General features: G+C 36.0%; 1 protein-coding gene across 2 annotated transcripts in view; it reads left to right on the top strand.

Annotated features, from left to right (window-relative positions):
• Positions 1-1,131: 1,131 nt before the first annotated feature.
• Positions 1,132-23,172, top strand: part of pax7b (paired box 7b) — a 73,378-nt gene continuing 51,337 nt past the window's right edge. The window contains exons 1-4 of one of the 2 annotated variants that reach the window (XM_073822950.1): positions 1,132-1,607; positions 2,456-2,691; positions 2,967-3,096; positions 3,354-3,482. In XM_073822950.1, coding sequence (XP_073679051.1) covers positions 1,523-1,607; positions 2,456-2,691; positions 2,967-3,096; positions 3,354-3,482 — 580 coding nt within the window. In that variant the 5' untranslated portion in view covers positions 1,132-1,522. Of the gene's footprint in view, positions 1,608-2,455; positions 2,692-2,966; positions 3,112-3,353; positions 3,483-23,172 lie in introns of both variants that reach the window. The other variant, XM_073822949.1, reaches the window with a different exon arrangement.

A 23,172-nucleotide genomic window follows, 5' to 3' on the forward strand; every position in this document is an offset into this window, starting at 1 on the left:
CTGATGCAAGAACTTAAGAATTATATCAGGTGACACCTTTCAAATAACAATACATTTATAGAATTATATATATAGCCTAATATAAAATGCCATGAAATGTTTATTCTCTTTTAAAAAAAAAAGTAAATTAATTGATATTAAGCATAAACTAACTTTGATTTATTATTGAAATTTGTTGGGCGTATTTGCCATTCATCAGCCTCACGTTTTAGAAATGGCTGTCAATTTTTTTTCTTTTAGTCGTTTATTCTGAAGACTGGGCATTTGTTGATTATTATAGCATTTATAAGGCTCATAATTAGGCTATTTTAACCTATTCTTTTTCTTATTCGCAATATACGAATTTTATTTTTGTTAATGGTTTTAAAAATACATTTTGCCTTTTAATTTAGTGCTAGTGTGTTCAGGCTCTTGTTGTTTTTTTGTAGTTTTGTTAAACTGTAATGAGTTTTTTTCTTTGGTTTTCCTTTGTTTGGTCGATGTGGTGAGATGTGTAGGAGAGCGATGTTGAATTATAAAAAGATTTAAACGACAACTAATGAAACAGAAGTGCTGGGAACAATTACTAGTTTGGGATTATTAAATTATTATCGTATCTGTAATTAATTTAAAATTTCTACAGTATGGTATAACAGAACAAATTAATTTGCACAAACACATTTGTTTTAATTGACGGACTGGGTAATCTAAGCTTGTGTTTTCGTTTCTCCAATGAAAAAACATCTATTTGAGTTTCACAGTTTTGTCAATAGGCCAAGCTATAGCTACATTTGAGAGTCTATTAATTAACGAAAAACATTTTACTTTTATATGAAAAAATAAAAATATAGAAGTATAATTGTATATAAACAATTGCTGGTTTATTAGCTTATGACTTTTAGGCCTTGTCAACAAATGGCAGTAGATCGATCAAGTGTTTGCATTGTTTTCTGCTCAAAGGCAATCTGATGAAGTGAATGAAAAGCTGGGCTCTCCGCGTGTGCGTGCGTGTTTGTCTTACCCTCTGCTTTTTGTGATTGGTCGAAAAAAAACTTGCTTGTTCCCCTCCATGCCCACATGAATAAAAGAAGCCTGCGAGAGCCTATCGGCGCGCGCGACACCCCTCCTACACCGCGCGCTAAAGTTATCCACTTCAACTACTCCCAACCCCTAAGCAGACTTTGTCATCCAAAACTATCAGACCTTTTAAGAAAACACTGCAAAGAATTAAGTAACCTTTGTTCACTCGAGAGCGTTTGGAGTACCCCCTCCCTGGCGCGCGCTGCATCTTGTTCTTGCGGTAGTTATTTTGCTCATGACCCCCTCCGCAAGAAACGACAGTGTTTATCTTTGTTTGATTTTTTTGGAGGTTTCACAACCCCGCGGTAGTGTGTGGCTGGATAACATTTTTTTATTTTCCCCTTTTTGAAAAGAGGACCTAAGTGAATTTAAGTCATTAAGGAAACATTCATCAACAAGTCTGGACTTGCTTTCGCAGTTTAAACATCAACCTTATTGTGCCTCGTCATTTATTAAAAGTAGAATGTCATCTTTACCGGGAACAGTACCGCGAATGATGCGACCGGCTCCAGGACAGAACTATCCCCGAACTGGATTCCCCTTGGAAGGTTGGTTGGACAGGTGTCAGGGTACTTGCTTTTTGCTTTATTTAATTGTCCTAAATAATACCAGGCCTATATAGCCAAAAATATTTTTAAAGAGTTTAAAGTGTAGTGAGTACACCAAGTTCTCGAGTTAAATGTGTATGTAGGCCTACATATTTTTTAGAAATTGGTTGTTGGCTTTATCACATTTTAATGAGAACAACGCGTGTGCATATTAAGTGCATATTAAGTGCACCAGAATTATATTTAAAAAACACTTTTCAGGGCCATGTTGTTGCTGGCAATGTTCGTATTTAAGTGGTTCAAATAAAACTTTAAAATACTGAGCCTGTCCGTCAATAGAATATTTGTTGAAGTGAGTGGCGCAAGTGAATCCAGAATGCAATAAAGAGTAATATTTAAATAACATCGAGTGCAAAAAAATAATGAAGCCAGGGATTACCATTTATGAGCAATCTGTTAATTTACAAAAACAGTTTTCATTAATTGACAGGAAACACAATTCTTAGCGCGTCTCAAAACACCTCAGAATGTTGAACAATTTGCTAGATTCATGTTAAATTTATTTAATTTTTAATTATTATTAGAACAATAAAAGCAATTATTTATTATTGTGTTTTTGTAACCGACTAGTTAAAATAAAAAGCGTGGCTCTACTATTTCCAAGTGCTTGTTTGTTTGTTTTTTATTTTTTGTTGGTATATTCGTGTAGCCTATCAAAAATTAAAATATCGTTATTGTTTTTAATCCTACTTTTGAGGAAAAAAATAAGTATTTAAGAAGGTAAAATTGAAGTCTAAATTAAGTGAAAGCTAGCCAAGTTAGATTTAATTCCCATTTCTTTACTGCAGTTTCAACTCCTCTGGGTCAAGGTCGAGTGAATCAGCTTGGCGGAGTATTCATCAATGGCAGGCCTTTGCCAAATCATATTCGCCACAAAATAGTTGAAATGGCTCACCACGGCATCCGTCCCTGCGTGATCTCCCGACAACTTCGCGTTTCCCACGGTTGTGTGTCCAAAATCCTCTGTCGGTATCAAGAAACTGGCTCGATCCGTCCTGGAGCAATAGGAGGAAGTAAACCCAGAGTAAGTATAGCCTATTATTATTACTATATTAATTTTTATTATTATTATTATTATATGCCGGGTGTTTTGTATTAGTTTTATTTGCTAAGCTATTGAAATATTTAATTTTAAATCGTTTGAGAAAAGTTGATAGCCTGCGTATTGAAATAAAAGGAAGCACATTATGTACAATTTGTACTAAAATTTGTTCTACTGTCTTTTTTTTCTCTTTACATTCATTCTTTCTTTTTGTCTTTCTCTTCGTATTTTCTCGCCTTTTCATTCAAACACAAAAGCAGGTGGCAACACCTGACGTGGAAAAACGAATCGAAGAATACAAGCGCGAAAATCCCGGCATGTTCAGTTGGGAGATTCGGGATAAGCTGTTGAAGGACGGTGTGTGTGACAGAAGTACAGTTCCCTCAGGTGAGGCCTCATCTGGTAAGCAGCCCCTTTTTTATCATGTCCACATCACCTATCTCATACCTCCAGCGTAATTTCTGTCACAATTATTTTTATATAGGCTGAAAATACAATTTGCGATAATGAATTTAATTATTATTACGATTGTCATTTTATAATAACTATAGACTATTAATTACAAATTACGGATATTATTATTATATTATAATTTTTTTTTTCACTGTGTGTCCTTTTATTTATTTTTTAAATGATCCCATCAGTAAGTTCTATCAGCCGGGTTCTTCGTGCGCGGTTTGGCAAAAAAGACGATGAGGACGATTGTGACAAAAAGGATGACAGTGGGGAGAAAAAAACTAAGCACAGCATTGACGGCATACTGGGAGACAAAGGTAAATCATTTTATTTTGTTTTAATAGTATGCAGAGAAAATTTGTCTAAATAAACTTTGCGCTTAAGTTTATTAGGGGGGTCTGCTCTGCGAATTGAATTTGCGTATTAAATCGGTGTATGCTTTTTATCAATGCTCAGCGTCCTTCCCAATCGCTTGCGATTTCTCTGCTTGTTCAACTGTCATTTAGTCATTTGATTTAGTGTGTATTTATACTGGCTCTGACGGATGGTATTTAGGCCTTGATCTATTTGTACAACAGATTCATTTGACGCTGAGTAAACGGTCCCTTGAAAACGGTAACTGACAGATGACCGATGTGGCAATCAATATCAATTACAGCCCATAAGTTGAACATTGCCCGCTGGTTCTTGCGATAATTCGGCACGCTTATTCGCACGTTAACAGACCTTTCCATCTGGCAACTGGTAACTAGCATTTCCCGCAACAGCGCTGTAATAATATAAATACTTTTTAGGTAGTTTCATTATTTTTTACGCTATTAAGAAATAATGCAATGTCTGTTTTGGCTCATTTTGAATAGTCGTGTTTTGAATCCAGAATATGTTAATATTTCTGCAGAAAAAAATTACTTCAACTAAGCGAACAATACGATTGTCTTTTTGAAGTAAGACTACAAAACATTGTCGGTTTTGTGACAGTCTTTTTTTTTAAACTTGAAGATGAACTTCAGTCCAAAGATCTCTGCTTCACTGAAGCTCTTTTGGAGCGAGGAATCCATGCTACAAAGCAAAGCCTAAAAGCAAGGCTTCGAAAGAAGGAATGAACCCTTCCTTTCACATTCAAAAATCCGTAAAGGGGGGAAAAACTTTTAACAAAAGGCCAAAAGGGGAACTATAGAGAGATGAATTATTCAATACACCCTGCTGGTAGATAGTTTTGTAATATTATGGAATCGTCTGTTGGAATAGAATGAGATTTGGAGGGTGCAAAATGTTTTATTCTTGTTTGGAAATGCCCACTGCTCTTTTTTCGATCACTACTGTGTTTCTTATCTGACGTTTGGAGAGGTGCTTTAGATATAGGAGGTACCCTGTTCGTTTAAGCGTATGTTATTTCAACATTGGTTATCTGTAAGAAATTCGTCGGGTTTTATATTTTTTTTATTGCCTATAAAAATCAATACGTGATTTATGAAATATTGCAACGCTTTGTTAATGAAAAAGATGCGGATTATGCGATACTTTTCTGCATTATATAAAGATGTGCACGATTGATCTAAAATTTGTATTGTTTTAGAACACATGTCTGTGTCTGTGTTTGTGTATGTGTGCTTGAGCGCGAAACTCAAAACCCTGTGGACAGATTCACAGGCCAGCAGGAGCCACAGCTATTGGATTACGGATATGCGAAGTGGCAATCCGTGATTAGAAATTTCTGCCATCGCCCTAAACGCTGTGCATTAAGAATATGAATGTTTCAATCTGATGAATGCATGCATATCTCGTGAATAATTTGTGTAAATATGAGTCATGTTTATTTACGTCTTCAAACTCACTCCGCATTTGTCTTACATTTTGTGAAATGTCTTTTCACATTTTAGCTTTACGGTGTCATGCAAACGAGATGGGGCTAAAATGCAATCTTTTCCAGACTTAAAAAGATTTTTCTCGGGGCTTGTTTCACTTGATCATCCAACTGGCATTTAATAATGTTAAGACTTATTAGAGTTCGTAATGAAAACGTGTCTTTTGAACAAGCGGCTGTGTTGGAGATGGGTGTAATAGCTCACAGGCATAGTAAGAAACTTATTTATCCCCAATCAGCTCTCACTCTCTGAGTTCCAAGCACAACGTTATTTTGAAAGGTTTTAAAGCAGATTAAATTGAGCCTTTTCTTTCTCTTCGCTTTCATCTTTAAACGGCCCTCACTGGCTAGCCTTCGGCACAACTTCATGAGATTTTACATTTTTCTCACACTTGCTCGTATATTTATTTGATAATATTGTTTCATTGTATTTTGGTCTATTTTAGTTGATTTGATGCACAAACACGGCAAAAGAATGAGACCCCAAGCACGCCATTTGTGGACAAATTGAGTAGTTTTTATACTGCTATAAGTGTGAAATTATTGAACAAAGAGAAATGACTCCTGGCTTCATAACCAAACAATATTTGTTCATGATCGTGCAGGTTTAACACATACCTTTAGCTATTTTGTAACTTCTAAAAATAAGCAATCCCCTAAGCATACTTGTAATTTTGTATTTATCTAATTTAGCTCAAATTGTGCGTCCGTTTTTACAAGTTCTGACTGTCACTGCCCTCTTTAACGCACAGTGGATTTTACTCGACCAATAAAATGTCATTTGACCCAGAGAAGAATTTGTCAGCCAATTAATGGAGATCGACTGATTCTCCATTTAACCTCAGTTGATTAAACCAATCGTTTTTCAGGGACTAATCCAACACAACACCGCAAAAGATCGTTTAAACAAATCACTGGCTTACCTGCTTTTCTTACCTGATCTAGGTAAATTACTAAAACGTCCTTAGGATGGCACTACGCATATTCAGTTATCTCGTTAAATGACCACGGTTAAAATGAATAGTTTGAGTAGAGAAATCGAACACATTTCAACAAGGCTTCTAATATTTTTTCATTTTGAGATTGCCGCAAAAGGCCAATTACATCGAGAGAATGAAAAGTGTTGGCTCACGGGTATAGTTCCAAGATATTTGTAGAGAAACGAAAGTTATACTGTATATTTGAGACTTTGAAATAAGCCTCGTTTGAAGAAAAGAGACCATAGGATGAGTCGGGAGACCACTTCAAACAAATCCATCTGGAATGGAGAGAGAGAGAGAGAAAGAGAGAGAGATTTAGTGAAAGTATGGGGAAGTTATTTAGCTATTAATATTTTTCCTCAGGCATCGAGAGTCACTCCATCTGCACTTTCTCGCAGCTATTTGGCTGGGCTGAAATTGAGGGAGACCCAAATGTTGAGAAGAGATAACACAATCATCACAGCCGCGGTCCTGCGCTCTGCATCAATGTATTAAACTCGGATTAACCTCCCCTTTCCCTACACTGCTACCCAACACATTTCATTGGAATTTTGGGAGAGGGAGCCTTTTTGTAAAATTGTATTATTATTATTATTATTAATGTACATTCCCAGAATTACGGATTAAGAATAATTAACAGTAGTAAATGTACAAGTATTGTATGGAGCTTGTGGTATTTATTCATCTTTTTACTGTCGAAATTAATCAAAATGTAATATGTTGTAACGGCACTGTTGTGTAAAGCGAGCTAGTATTAGTCGCAGTGCTACTAGTAATTAAAATACACAGGATAAATCTGTTGTTGGGCAGTAATGATGGACAGTGACAATGGTGCAAATTAATAGAACAAGTCTGGCGTTTGTGTAACCAATCTCTTTGCAAGGTCATCGTCTAATGGTGAGACTACGCTGTGAAATATGCTAATCCAGAGATCATGACACCAGAGCGCCTGTTTAGTGTCAACGGCGTTGCCTTGTAAAACATTTGCAGTGTAACTGAATTACATGCTGGTTAACTTCAGTCTTGCACTTTGCTGAGGAAATTATTTTTCCAAACGTTCACCCAGGATGAAGTTCATACAAAAACTAGGCCTGCGCCAAATCCAGGTCCTTAATTCGTGGAACGAATCGAATGTCGGAAAACGTCGAATCCAGTAGTGCCCTTGTGTTTTTCCTCACATCTTTTGACAGTTTTTTTTTTTAGAAATTCTTACACTGCTCTCTTTGAATTCGTTTATGGATAGTTTTGACAGATTATTTTCTTCTATCATTGATTAAATATTGTGTGCGGGTTGTTTATTATAGGCTATATGTAATATTTAATCGGGTACGACAAAAAAGCCATACCACTCGACTTAATGTGTCTAAATAGCGTGTCATCTGTCAATCTGTACGAATGACATCTGACGTTAATCATTTTTAAAATGTCGAAAGATTGCGTAAGTCCTCTCGAACATAATATTAATATGCAATTATTTTCAACAGCTTTGCTGACCTGTTAACCTGGGGCGGATCCTATAGATGCAATGAAGAGGATTTTGTGTGTTTCAGATGTTTAAGGGAGAGAGGAAGAAAAAAATAGAAAGTAGGTGCAGAAAAGTAGAGGCGTCTGGAGGAAATTGAGAGGCTTATAGTCTTTGATCCTTGGGTGCTTTTTCTTATCGGAAACATTTGTGGTGACACCACGACAATGGGAGTTCATCATATTACAGGCTGCCAGTGCTGCTTTCAAGACGGCCTGTCTATTAATTAAAGTATTTCTTGCCATGTGGGACAAGGACTATCTCAGTGCGCATATTACTATGCGAATGGCTTTTGGATAACTGCTGTTTTTTTTATTTTTATTATTGGGTTAAAGAGACTCTCATTTCACTTTGTCCACTGCAGAAGACGTGGATTTTTTTCCCCTTTATCATAAAAAAGCGCATAGGCTAATTCTAAAGATTCCCCTCAGTTGTCGCCAAACATAAAATGAAACCACCAAGTTTTCAATTAAGCCCTGGCAATGACGTACCTTCACCATAAGGGATGTTTTGGGAAATCAAACAATTAGATGGTCAAAAATGCATGTCATTCGCCGAGATTTGCGCTGTGCTGTAGAGTGGGGGGTATCCTGTTGGACCAGAAGAACAAAACGAACAAACGACTAGGGAAAACTCCTGCTGACACCAATAAAAGTATTGGCCTCGGGGCTTCCTATGCAATGTCACAAAAGTGTTTTTGATGCCCTGGACTCGCCATCGCTTTAGTGCTGTACGTTGCCCTATATAATTGGAAGAGCACGGCACTCTTGGTGACCCCAAGATGTTTCATCCATTAGTCCAAAGAGACGCTAAAATACCATTCAATTTAGAAATCGGCAAAACGGATTGGTTGCGAACCATTTTTATTTAAATAACGTGTATGTGGCTTAATATAACCTTACGTTTTATAGCAGGATATATCCTAAAATATCAACAATTTTGGCTATCGAATAAAAATGGCACGACTATTTTTTATTACTACCAACGGCTTGTTAAGTAAACGTAGGCCCCCCTATTTCATAACACAGTAGGCCTATATAATAAAGCATGCTGAATTAACTGCAAAAACGGCCGTTTATATATGTAGGCTTTAATTGCCTCTCATGGTGTTCAATTTAAGGAAACAAGAAAAGACTAGCAAACGTTCAGCATACGACTCGACTTGTTGATTTTGATCTTATTGTTCGTATCGCTTTCAAACCAGCTTTAATGGCCTCTTTGGGAATACAAATATACGAAAAGAGGAGTTACCAAAGTGGAAGAGAGGGGGGTTTGAATCGGGGGAATTGCTGCCCACTACTTTACCATGGAGTGTTCAGTAGCCATTCCTTAATCCTGCTTTCATTTTTGCCGACAAATGCCAAGAATCCTGTCTGGAGACCCAATGGGAGACTGATCAGCTAACAAAAGGGAATCCTTCCACAAAGCAAGAGTGCCAAACGTGGTTCAGGGCACTCATAAACAGACCAAAGGAAAACCTTCTGCCGATAGATCTTATAACGTTTTGAGCACAAACGTTGAAACGTATAGGCCCACATAAGTGCTTGTGCAAATGATAATTTGCTCAGGCAGTGTTTATTCACTGCAGGTGTCCGTGTACAAATATGCTAAATTAATACTATCATTGTAGGGTCACTGAGTAGACGCAATTAACAGAATGTAGTATTTGAAAATGAATGTGTAAAATTTGTTTATTTGTTTTAACACAAAGAGTACACTACCAGTCAAGTTTCTAATGTAAGATTTTTAATGTTGTTTAAAGAAGTCTGTTTAGCTCACCAAGCCTGCATTTATTTGATCCAAAGCACAGCAAAAACAGTAAAATTGTGATTTTTTTTTACTATTTAAAATAACTGTTTTCTATTTGAATATATTTTAAAATGTAATTTATTGCTTTCAGCATCATTACTCCAGTCTTCAGTGTCTCTTGATCCTTCAGAAATCATTGTAATATGCTAATTTGATGTTCATTAAACATTTTTATTATTATCAATATTTAAAACAGTTGAGTACATTTCTTCAGGATTCTTTGATGAATAGAAAGATCCAAAGATCAGCATTTAGCTGAAATAAAAAGCTTTTGTAACATTATACACTATACCATTCAACATACCATTCAGTATATATATTTTTTGTTTCAGGAAAGAAATTATAGAAATTAATATTTAGCAAGGATGCTTTAAATTGATCAAAAGTAATGATAAAGACATTTATAATGTTACAAAAGATTTCTATTTCAGATAAATGCTGTTCTTCTGAACTTTCTATTCATCAAAGAGACCTGAAAAAGCTTAAATCAGAATATCAGAATGATTTCTGAAGGATAATGTGACTGGAGTAATGATGATATAAAAAAATATCAGCTTTGAAGCCACAGGATTAAATTACATCTTAAAATATATTCAATAATAGAAAACATTTATCTTAAATTGTACAGATATTTGCTGTACTTTGGATCAAATAAATGCAGGCTTGGTGAGCAGAAGAGACTTCTTTAAAAAACATTAAAACACTGTTAAAAACAAAAGTTTTTGAACAGTAAGATTTTTATACTATGGGGTAAGTGGACACATATCTATTTTCAGTAATTTATGCAATACAAATAAAATTTAAAAGCAGACCATAATTATGTCTCTTTCAGTGTAATATTTTTCAGACCTGGAGTCAGGTTTTTTTTTACACTGTTGTAATTGTCTATAAGACAACAAGTTTTAAATGAAAGAGTCTACTTGAATTTAAGCTGCTCTGACTAAACTCCCATCACGATTTGCATAATTAAGGCCATTAATTATCATTTAGCTCATTAATCATTGTAGGAGCAAATCTACCATGTGATGTTGAAGAGTTAAGACTATGTTTCAAGGTGCACCTTTATCAGTTTCATTTAAAAAGTCAAGTCCTCAATTCTTCTGTGAATTAACTTTTGTTCCTTCGGCCGTTTGCTTTTTGTTTGACCAAAAATTATTCTGGTGTCTTGACAGCCCTCTTTCCTGATTTAAAGATAGTCACTTCAAAAGGGAGAAAGAAAAGGGAAAAGCCAACCGTCTGTTATTTTGTGTCTCTGGCCTCTCTGCGTTGGCTATTCAGGCAAGTTGATGAACTCCTCCAAAAGTTTATTAAGAGGAGCAAAACAATGGCGTCTAAAGCCTTTAGGCAGCCAAAAGAGACAGTTTATAAACTAGCTGCCATTGTTCCTCAAAGGCAGATGCATGAATACCTTTGAATGGGCTCCCTCAAACTGACACGATCAAGCTAGACAACAGCATGTTAAAAGGAACTGCCTTTCTTTCTGCTGCCCAGATTTGTATTTTTCCTGCATTAATGTACATCTGCGGTAGGAGGGCCCAAGCTGGACGAGCTCAATCCCAGTCAATACCCAAACCCACAGCCTTTGGGCTGTTTGAAGTAAAGTCCTATGTTCTGCACGCCCTCAGTGGGCTGCAGGTGTCACAAGCCTGAGAGAAATATGGTAATCTAAGAGCAAAAGAAAAGAGTCACCCTCCTTTTGACGTTTTAAACAGAGCATTTTCCAAGTGAATGACTTGAAATTGCCTGTTTGTAGGGTTTCAATTTTGTCTTAATGCAGGCAATGGGATTTAAAACGCTTCCATGTAAAGGTTTAACGTTTTCAAATGTAGACAGGCCGTGTGTTTAATTTTTAAACTTTTAATGCCATATCTGGTTAAATGGTACTGAAATATTATTATTAAAATAGGAACTTACTATAAACTTAAATAATTATTTAAGGAGAGATTGCATTTGAGACCCTGGACCACAAAATCAGTCATAAGTGTCAGTTTTTTTGAATATGAGATTTATACATCATCTAAAAGCTGAATAAATAAATTCTCCTTTGATGTTAGGATAGGTTTGTTAGGATATGATACACTGCAAAAATGCTTTTCTTACTTAGATTTTTTTGTCTTGTTTCCAGCCAAAATATCTAAACATTCGCAAATCGAAAAGGATTTTCTAAACGAGTAAAAATGATTGTCTTGTTTTCTGAAAAAAAAAAACAAGGAAAAATTAAGTGCATTTTGCTTGAAACAATCAAAATAATCTGCCAATGGGGTAAGAAAAATAATCTTGTTTTCTGTTCGAAATAAGACTTTTTTTGCTTACCCTATTGGCAGATTATTTTGCTTATTCTAAGCAAACACTCACTTTATAATTTTTACTCGTCTAGAAAATCCTTCTTGATTTAAGAATTTTTTGATATTTTGGCTGGAAACAAGACAAAAAATCTAAGTAAGAAAAGCATTTTTTTGCAGTGTAATATTTGGTCGTGCAAATCTGTGGGTGCAAAAATATCTAAATATTGAGAAAATCACCTTTACAGTTGTCCAAATGAAGTTCTTAGCAATGCATATTACTAATCAGAAATTAAGTTTTGATATATTTACATTTGGAAATTTACAAAATATCTTTACTTAATGTCCTAATGATTTTTGGCGTAAAATATATTTTTTTTAAATGTATTTTTGGCTCTTGCTACAAATATACCCGTGCCACTTAAGACTGGTTTTGTGGTCCAGGGTCACATTTATGGTTAATAAAAAAAACAAAGCACATTTTTCTGTTTTATGCTAGCATTCTTTTGTACCCTTTGCTTGTCTTCTGTCATTTTCAAGCAGCCTTTTTTACTCGTCCCTTTAAGCAAACATCATATCATGTTATGCATTCAAGTCCATAATTAGTTATTTATTGAGGAGCCATAAAGAGGCTAGTGAAAGTTAAAGAAGCATGCATTGCTTTCTGTCTGGCATGAGAAGCATAATTGCATTCTGCTTCGGTCCACAATGTCGACTCTGTTTAGACATGAATAAAAGCAATTTAGTTTTGGCTGAAAATTTACTTGTTTTCGGAGCTGGCAATGTGAAAGCCATTCAGGAACAAGTCTTTCAGAAATGGGGTACGTGTACAAACAAGTGATTTCCACGGTTTCGTCATTACTGCCCTAATTTTAACAAGTTTCACTTATGATAATCTGTAGTTGTTTTAATGTTTTGTGCAGTTTGTGCTTAATGAGCTTAACTGTGATTGTTCACAGGATGTTTGGCACAAGATAAAGTCAGTAGAGTTGTATAAAAGGTCTGTAACCCTCATTTCTCATGATTAGGAATAACAGGTGGCATGCTGCAGTCATAAAAATACCCTTTATATTCTGGCCAGTTTCAATGAGGGAAGAACCATGGCTCATATAATAGGTAACAGTAATTAAGTGAGGAGGGCAATTGCACTGCATCAGTCCTATGATTAGTGCCGAACAACATGGTCCAATGGCTTAAAAATCACCATCAGCCCACGCTACTTATGGCCATAAAATTTCCCATTTTATGCTCTTTAGCAGCCTCACCCCAAGATTCTTCATTAGCTTTATTTATGTGTGTGTTTTGCACTTGCACAAAGACAATAAACATGTTCCTAGAGTGTTGCAAATCAGAAATTTGCTCAGATTTTTTCCACCAACTTAAATGGTGAATGTGGCGGGCAGTGTGAGAGCTGCAGAGGGGCCAGGCAGCTGTGAGGGAGTCTATCCCGCTCCCCTCTCCCCACGCAGGCTTCAAACAGAGCACTTGTCGTACATTTTTAACTAATGGGCTTATTTATGCAGCCATTGTCAGTTTCTCTTCAGGCTACTCTTTCCACATTGACTTTTCTCTCTCACCCTGCAGTATACAAAAGCAAGCGCTGCTTAGTTTTTTGCATCGTTGATATGAGATTTGTCATTTGCAAACGTGTTCGGGTCACAGCGTTGAGATATTACGACCTCTGTTAAATTATGCTTACCTCGTTTATGTTATAGGTTCTGCGTTTTGCTTAAAGAAAAGCTTACCTCTTCTTTAAGAAGCACTACTGTATATGGATGCATTTCAAATCACTTTTTCTTCATCTCTGATTATTGATCTGCTTTTCTTTTGGAAATAAGATCATGGCTTTTTTTTATTATTATTTATTTTCACTTTTGGCATTTGTATTTAAGCCCCAGGCTGTCCACTTAAAGCTCACATTGATATATTAAGATTTATTTCCCATAAGCTAAGTCAGTGGTAAAATTGACATTCAGCGTTTCTTTGTTTACGCAACTGTTTTATCTCGAGAAGAGACACACGCCACCGCTGTGGGAAAAGCGGATAAAGGCTTTGCATTTAATAAATGGTAGTTTGCTAAGACATAAAGCCATGATAACACAAACATCTTTGTGAGGATGGAATTAAGTTCAGCTGCAGTTTTACCCTCAGTATTTACAGGGAAGGCCTCACACGGAGAAGCATAAAGTTTTCTGTGAATTTATGGCGAAGGAAACTTTTATCTGAGGCCAATGTTTAACATTTGACACAATGACTAACAAAATATGGCATTGTTAATATACATTGTTTAGAGGCATTTATTGTGTAGCATTTAAAAGAATATTTTACTTTAAAAAAAAAAATATTTGCACATCCTCATCTAATGTTAAACCTGTATTATATATTATGATCAAAATATATATTTTTTTGTATTCAAAGTTTCAGCACGGGTATATTTGTAGCAGTAGCCAACAATAAATTGTATGGGTCAAAAATTTTTCAATTTTTCTTTTATGACAAAAATCATTAGGAAATTAAGTAAAGATCATGTTCCATGAAGACAGTTCGTAAATTTCCTACCGTAAATATATCAAAATTTAATTTTTGATTAGTAATATACATAGCTAACAACTTTAATGGCAATTGTCTCAATATTTTTCCAGATTCCAGATTTGAATAAGCTTTGACTAAAAAAGCTTTCCATTGATGTATGGTTTGTTAGGATAGGACAATTTTTGACCGAGATACAACTATTTGAAAGTCTGGAATCTGTGCATAAAAATTCAAATACTGAGAAAATTGCCTTTAAAGTCCAAATGAAGTTCTAATCAAGGCATATTACTAATCAAAATTAAGTTTTAATATATTTACGGTGGGAAATTTACAAAATATCATGGAACATGATCTTTACTTAATATCCTAATGATTTTTGGCATACAATTGTGTATATATATATATATATGTGTATGCGATTTAATTGTGATTAATCGTTTTACAGTCCTAAGTTTTTTGTAATTATCTGTAAAAATTTACTAGCAATTTCTGAGGGACAAATATTTCAAACTAAATCCTACCTAATTTTTTTATCCGTGTGAAACAACATGAGTTAAGGGAAGAGTATGAGTAAAATAATTTTCACAAGTATAAGTATATTAATTTTCTGCTTATAATGTATATGTAGCGCAGTTAGAATCTTACATATAGACTCTTGTTCTACTAAAATGTGCTGAAAGATGAAGTATGCTCATGTGTTTTTTTTCCTCTGACACACACATTATGGTTTAATAAGCTATAAGCATGCTAGTTTAAATGGCTGATTTTGCCATCTTTCCAACCTTTTAGATATTTGATTAAGTTCCACGGTGCTGATTGCTTTTGACCTCAATTAGCAAAATCTCAATCTCAGGAAATGAAAACTCGATATTAAAAGAAAGAATGAGGTGGGAGGTAAAAGTACACCTGCCTTTCAGTTCCTCGCAAGAAACTGAATTAACGCTCTCTCCCTCTTCCATTGACCAAGTTAAGTCAGCACTTCCCAGCAAATCGACTGCGCTGCACATATCTATAAAGAATTTCCCTTCTTAATTGCCTAAAGATATTTTAAGAACCATTTCAGAGTTGTTCTTAAATAGCAGTGCAGCGAAATTCAGCTAATGCAGCAGAACAGATGTGATCTTCACATTCATGTTCTGCGTGGATCTGATAACTTCAGCAAGACATGATTTCTCTAACGCGCTGTCCAAAGTAGGTCTTATTATCCTAACCGATTCCATCTTCTTAGCCTATCTGTCAATAGTTATAGTTTCATTGTCAAAACTCTTTTTCAGTCACCACATTCCAGAGCATTTGAAACCCAAGAGACACAAGCCATCCTTAGAGTGTCCCTCTCGCTGTCTCTCTGCACTGCCGCCCCCTTTTCCCTGCCCTTAAATGGATTCATATTCAGGCAGCATTTTCCAGTGGCGCTTGGGCACAGAGAGTCAATATGTCAGCATTTATTGATGCCCCACAGAGCTGCACAGGGTTGTCAGGCCTCTTTTCAAGCTTAAATGGCCCCCTAAGGTGCGTCTTCTATTCGGCCTGAAAGGCCATGGAGGCCCCCGAGTCTCTCTGTTGTTTAAGGTGAGCACACTCTCACACAGGCACGGCGGACAAAAAGCCCACTGAGCCTTCATGCACATGACAAGACCTATAAAAGAGCATCACCCATCACCTCTCCTTCACATCTTCCCTCTCAAATGTTTTTGAATGCTACAAAAAGAAAGGAGGGCTAATTGTTTGTTGTGGGAGCCAAAATTACAGCGCTTTCCCTCCTTTTCCCTCCTTCAGTGGCGTTCCTTTATCCCATAGAAAGAAATTAATGAACATGGAGCAGAAAGCAAATCTATATGCATCTATATAGCATTTGGACATATTATGGTTAACAAGTCTTTTTTCTCAAATGTTTGATAATAAATGCTATTACTTTTCAGCATTGTCAGGTATTTAATTTATTGATCTTTGGAATAACCCAAATTTAGTACTAGCATCACTGTTACGTTTGCTCATACTTACGTTAATCTTTGTTCAAATGGTTTGTTCAAATCCCTAACCCTAATTATTAAACTTTGGTTTCTCATCCTGCCCTGTGCTACAAACATGAATGATTCCTCTAATTGTGATTCATAAGCAATAATTTTTATGATTTTTGGACAAAAAGTCAATGAAAACAATCCCTTTGACTGACAATGACATGAAAGACTCATGTCCACAATATTTTGACGTTAGGATGGCGTCTTTTGACTTTGAAACTCAGCTTACCAAATTAAGTTTCCATATTTAATTTTGGGTAATTGTACTCCTTGTACTGTTCGTCAATCATTTTAAGATAATTTTTTTGGTTTTCAGTTAGTGAAATTTCACTTAATCATTGATGGTAACCACCCAGAACCTCCTTGCATTGGCAAATAACTCACATTTTCTTCAGAATTTTTTTTTTTTATCCACCTTTTTCTTCCTGTAGGAGTGGTCGTGGCCATTTGTACATTATATGGGTCTGGCTTCCGGTCTCTTGTGTGTTTTGCTGCTTGATATTGCAAATTGGTGTGTCTTGCCATATTATTTTAATGCATTATCTTAATTATGAACACACTGGTTTGTAGTGCAAACAGTTTTACCATTTACTGCATCATGTTATTCTTCTCGCTATTTCCCTATAGCGGATAATGAACTGAAAGTCTCACCCATGGGCTTACTTCTGTGTTAACGAAAAAGGTGGATAGCCTTGCAACTCACACAAAGATTGTTTGGAATCAGGTGCAAATGAATGTGTAAAATAATGTAGTACAATTAAGAGTGTTATCATGTTAATTACTGTAGGAGTATCCCAATATACCGGTATTTGCGATATTTTAAAATGAATAGTACACATACAATAAACTCTCTCGTGTGGTTTGTTTCATTCATACTTGACACCGGAGGGCGTCCTGGCACAGAAAGTCCACAAGCAAGACTCATAGGAGTAATAAAACAAATGACTTTCCAGGAAATCTCTTATATGGACAAAGGCATCCTGCTGTCTTTATAGGAGTTTGCACTTACGTCACAATTTGGTCAGTTACCTGGATGTGTGACCATATTAGCAATACTCAGATGTAAACAACAGCATGGATTGCACAGTTAATGTACTACTAAATATGTTGTTCTGCTAATTTATGCTGTCTAAACCACGGGAAAAAACATCTGGAAGCTCCTAAATCATATAGAGAAGGACTTTGTAAGCAGGAAAGGGCGCAATATTTTAACAAACTAAAGTTAATAGGTGGTAAAGATGCATATGAGCAGTATTCATTACGATATTAGCCTAATATTTCACCTACCTGACCAGAAATGATCAAGAACAAACACAAATGTTGTCAAGATTCTTGCCTTGGAAATCCCGGTTCAGTTTGGCCAAAAATTACAGGTTTTTGCAGTCGTCTTCTTGGTTTGTTATAACTTTTGGCTGTCTATAGTACTCCAAATGTTTTTCCCAGTCTGAACGATTAGTACAGCCCAAAACATGACAATAAATTACCATTTTCAGCAGCAATAATCAGCAATTTTTTTGTTTTGTTCAGTTCAGTGGCATTGCTTACATTCAGTACTGCCAATATTTGAGTCTCTTCTGTTTAATGTAACTGTGTGCAATAGTGTGATTCATTAGTCAAAAACAAAAACAAAAAAACTATAGATATCACAATATATCATTATCATGAATTTTTGAGGCCACAATAATCGTGTAGTGAAAATTCTGATATTGCGACAGCCCCAAGTACAATCGGCCATATTGGTGGAACTGAGCATAAACACTGGCACTGAACCAAACGAAACTTGCATATTTTGCTGATTATTGCTGCTGAAAATGGTCAATTATTGTCATGTTTTGGGCTGTACTAATCTGTCAGACTGTGAAAAACATTTGGAGTACTGTAGACCGCCAAAAGTTATAAGAAATCAAGGAGAAGAGTGCAAAAAACTGTCTGAGGAATAAAAGGCGTTTGTGGTTGGCCAAACTGAACCAGGATTTCCAGGGCAAGAATCTTGACAACATTCGTGTTTCTTCTTATCATTTCCGGTCAGGTAGGTGAAATATCAGGCTAATATCTTAATTAATACTGCTCGTATGTATCTTTACCACCTATTAACTTTAGTTTGTCAAAATATTGTGCCCTTTCCTGCTTACTAAGTCCTTTTCTATATGATTTAGCAGCTTCCACACATTATTTTCTGTGGTTTACACAGCAAAAATTAGCAGAACCACGTATTCAGTAGATCATTAACCATGCAATCCATGCTGCTGTTTACATCAGAGTATCGCCAGTATGGCCGCGCATCTGTAGTTACCCATATGGCCAGAGAGTGTGGATATGTTTGAATGAGAGTTCATTTATTGACCGTTTGAATGATGGTTTAAACCAGTAATAATTTAAAAATAAATGGGACAGACACTGCTCTACCTTTTACTGTTATTATCCATCTGGACTCTCCCAGATGAGTGCATATGTCAGAAACAAGGAGGCCAGTTGTGTGCCTCAGTGAATGCCAGACCCAACCTGAGTATAATGTTGTTTTGAGAGCCAACTCTGATGAAGACAAATGTGTAAATGTTTGCTACCATGCTAAGCTTGGTGGAATGTGCAGCTGTGGACGAACACTTTACCCCAGGCCCTTTAGCTCTTTACACAGAGACCGTGGCAGGAAAGGTTAGACGGAGAGCGAGCAAAAACGAGGGAAGGAAAATAAAAAGACAACAGAGGAGAAAGAGGTCTGAGTGTGGCCGTGATGATGAATATCCCATCTGCTCACAGGCTCATCGGTGATGGAAGTGGTCTAAAGGCTTATGTTGGGTGGTCATGACTTCTCTTTGGCCTTAGTCGCTCCTCACCCATAGCGGTTAATCACTGTCCGACGTGTAGCAGCTCTCAGAGAGTTTTGCGCCCAGCTGTCAACAAAAAGCTCAGTCAAATTCAGATTCTTCTGGTTCAGTTTCACCGAAGGCTTTTCAATCAAATCCATATTCAAGATATATTAGGCCAATTCTCTCTTGATTAACTGCCTTTGATGTTTAAGTGCTGCAAATCAGGTTGATCCCATGGGGCACGTTCACTCTTAATAACTAATGGGATGCAAAGAGACTAAGTTTGAAAAATAATAGGATTTGGGGACGCAATACTTGTCAGAGGTTGATTGGTGAAAAACATCACTCATCCACTCAGATTATCTTGTTTGCTTCAAAAATCATGGCTTTTTTTGTTTGCAACCTTTGATTGAAACATTGAATCAAGTTGAACAATAGCACAAACCCTGGAGGACTAATAATATTCACAGGGAATTTTTTAATTAGGCCCTCATTTTGAGATAAAACATTTTATCAGTGTCCCTTCAACTTTTTAATAGATTTAAGAGGGTCGTCTTATTGTAACTGGGATGTTCCTGTTCTTTTCCAATTAGTGGTTTGGCGAAGAGCTCTTTTTATGTTTAAAACCCAGTTTTTGCTCCATTTACCTTTATTCAAAAGGCTGCTGCCTGCTCCGGGCCATCTCAGACAAAATGTGTCATACTCTGTTATATTTATGCCACAGCACATTCGACAGATCTGGGTACTTGCCATGGTTGCATTCGTGTGATGGGACCCAGCATGTCAATCGTGGGATCTCGCAGAGACAAAGATGAGGTCCAGGTTTAGACGCGTATCTGCATCAGCGTCTGTTTCATTTCCATAATCCTGTCCTCATTATGCTGCGAGTAGGAGAGCGAGAGATGCTGACCTTTAGCAGGAGAGTGCTGTCAAACTTATTCAGGTTTTATCTGTCTCTGCAGGGCTGGCTGAGGAGCAGCTTGTGGGTTGTCTGTTATGGCAGCTAAATGACATCGTAATTGTTGTGACGAGGGCAGAATGGGATGTGGCAGAATACTCAGTCGTGCAGATGCAACTGCATCAAGCTTGTAGCCTTTCAAATTCTGTTTCTCAGATTTGTCCCCCTGATTTTCATTCATCTGTCTGAAGGTAAAAACATGGGGAAATTAAGAGGTTGATCTCTCAAAACAAATCTTTGTTAATTCTGTCAGGATATAGGCCTACACTCTTCAAAAGTTTGGGGTCTGTACGATTTTTTTATGTAAAAAAGTCTCTTATGCTCACCAAGACTGCATTTATTTGATTTAAAAATATAGTAAAAACTGTAAAATATTTGTGACCCTGGACCACAAAACCAGTCTTAAGTCGCTGGGGTATATTTGTAGCAATAGCCAAAAATACATTGCATGGGTCAAAATTTTTGATTTTTCTTTTATGCCAAAAATCATTAGGAAATTAAGTAAAGATCATGTTCCATGAAGATTTTTTGTAAAATTCCTACTGTAAATATATCAAAATGTAATTTTTGATTTGTAAATGCATTGTTAAGAGCCTAATTTGGACAACTTTAAAGGTGATTTTCTCAGTATTTTGATTTTTTTGCACCCTCAGATTCCTGATTTTCAAATAGATGTATCTTGGTCAAATATTGTTCTATCCTAACAAACTATACATCAATAGAAAGCTTATTTATTGAGCTTTCATATGATGTATAAATCTCAGTTTTGTAAAATTTTACCTTATGACTGGTTTTGTGGTCCAGGGTCACATTTATGTAATTTAAAATATATATGTTTTTACTTTAATATGTTTTAAAATGTAATTTATTCTTGTGATGCAAAGCTGAATTTTCACCAGTCATTACTCTTATCTTTAGTGTCACATGATCCTTCAGAAATCATTCTAAAATTCTGATTTGTAGCTCAAGAAATATTTGTAATTATTATCGATGTTGAAAGTGACAGTACATTGTTGTGTTCACCAGATTCAACTTAAAAACCTAAGTTCAGCAGCTGCCTTAATTTTAAGTTAAATCAACTTAAGTCATTTAAACTCACAAGTTAAATCAACTCATTTTTATTGTAAGAAGTTATAATGACTTGTAGCTGATGACTTATAGCTGATTTAACTTAAACATTTAAGGCAGCTGCTGAACTTAGGTTTTTAAGTTGAATCTGGTGAACACAACAATGTACTGTCACTTTCAATCAATTTAATGAATTTATAAATTCTTAAAAGAGAGAATAAAAATTTACAGACACCAAACGTTTGAACAGTAGTGTATATTGTTAAAAAAGATTTCTATTTTAAATAAATGCTGTTCTTTTTAACTTTTTATTCATCAAAGAATCCTGAAAAATCTATCTCATGTTCCAAAAATATTAAGCAGCACAACTGTTTCCAACACTGATAATAAATCAGCATATTAAAATGATTTCTGAAAGATCTCAAACTTTTGAACGGCAGTGTATTTACTTAGTTAGTTATTCCATGCAGTTATATAGTGTCAGTTTTGTTTTGGACCCCACCAACTTTCATTGTATAGACAAAAACAAAATAAAACAAAAAATCTTCATAATGTTTGTTGTGCTCTGCAGAAGAAAACTTGGCTGGCAGTTTTGAAAATGTTGAGAGATTTAAAATGGCATTAGGGTGAATAAATGATGACAGAATTTTTAGTTTCGGGTGAACAATCCCTTCAATGTCTATCAGCATGTAGAGAAGAACAAATAAATTCCATCTTGTGTCTTTAATAAAGGTGGTGGCCACCTTTTGCAAAAATGCTCAGCATAGATAACTGCACCGTCCTCAAGTGGTCGTCATGGCGAGTCAAAAGCAAATCACTTTGTCACAATCTCCCCAAAACCAACAAAGGGATTTAAAGAACATGAGTTCCAATATATATGTATACTTGAGTATGTTTTTAGCAGAATGTTGGGATGAGGGGAGAATGTTGGCAAAATGAATCTTAAAAGAAAAGGCAAAGGAATTGATTTAATTAATGCGGCCTCATGTCCTACGGCCATGTGTAATCCGTCGAGAATTCCTGAGCGTGAGCTCTAGGAGACAAAAAGACATCTACCAGAGGACTCCTCAAGTGGCCTGTAATGAGAACCTCCCTGTAATCCCATAATTCCTTGTTTAATTAAAAGACAGAGCTGGCCTGGAGTCGAAGCCACTTTGATGGCTCTTTCATTGTTGTGCTTTTGTTTGGAGGCTATTTTTGGGACGTTCTGTCCAACCGCCCAACAAACAAATAGAGGCGTGCAAACATATTCATTCTGTAATCTGGTGTTGCCGTTGGTTAGCTTTTGTTGTTGTGACCAAGCCAATGTCAGATGTCAGTGGCAAAGTAAAAGCATTTAAAAATGTAGAAATGAAGAGTTTGTGTAAGCATTTTGATTTCTCAAACTCGCCTCATTGCTGTCCCCTATGGCGTGGAATGGGAGTGAACAGATTCAATGTCATTGAATTACCTCTCAAATCCATCTTGTGTTTCACCTGGCCTGAAAAACCAGTTCTCACTGTACTGTACTAGTGAAAAGCAGATGTTTAGGGTGTAGAATATATGTTCCTGAGTTCCTGAGGCTCACTCTTTAATCGTATGTATAGGGCTGGGCATCATTACAGATTTCCTGATTCAATTTCAATTGGATTCTTGATTCATTTGATTATTTTTAAGCAAAATTGACATTATAACTGAAATACAGAGAAATTCTCTCTCTGCTAATGCTGTAAATTATACAGGAAATAGTTTCAGCAACCACGCTTTTAAACGAAAGGTTTGAATTGAGGGTTTTTGCAGCAATGCCAAAGAACTACCATTTTGGGTTATTTTCTGTACCTTTTATTTAAAGGCCCTTAACATAAACATTATTTTTTAAAAGAAAAGGTTAATCTAAAGAACAATTTTCCACTATAAAGAAACTTCTGTGCAATGGAAATGATTTCATTCTTCAGTCGAAAATATTTTTTTTTAGATCTTTGAGGAAAACATTCAAGGATTTTTCTCCATATAGTGGACTTCAATGGTGATCAGCGGGTTGAAGGTCCAAATTGCAGTTTCAATGCAGCTTCAAAGGGCTCTACACAATCCCAGCTGAAGAATAAGGGTCGTAGTGATGTAGGCAGAAGTAGCAACCCATTGTTTACAAAGGAAAGTGCAAAGAAAGTCAAACACCCTTTACAAAAAA

This window comes from Garra rufa, chromosome 18, assembly GCF_049309525.1.
Source record: "Garra rufa chromosome 18, GarRuf1.0, whole genome shotgun sequence".
NCBI classification, from domain to species: domain Eukaryota; kingdom Metazoa; phylum Chordata; class Actinopteri; order Cypriniformes; family Cyprinidae; genus Garra; species Garra rufa.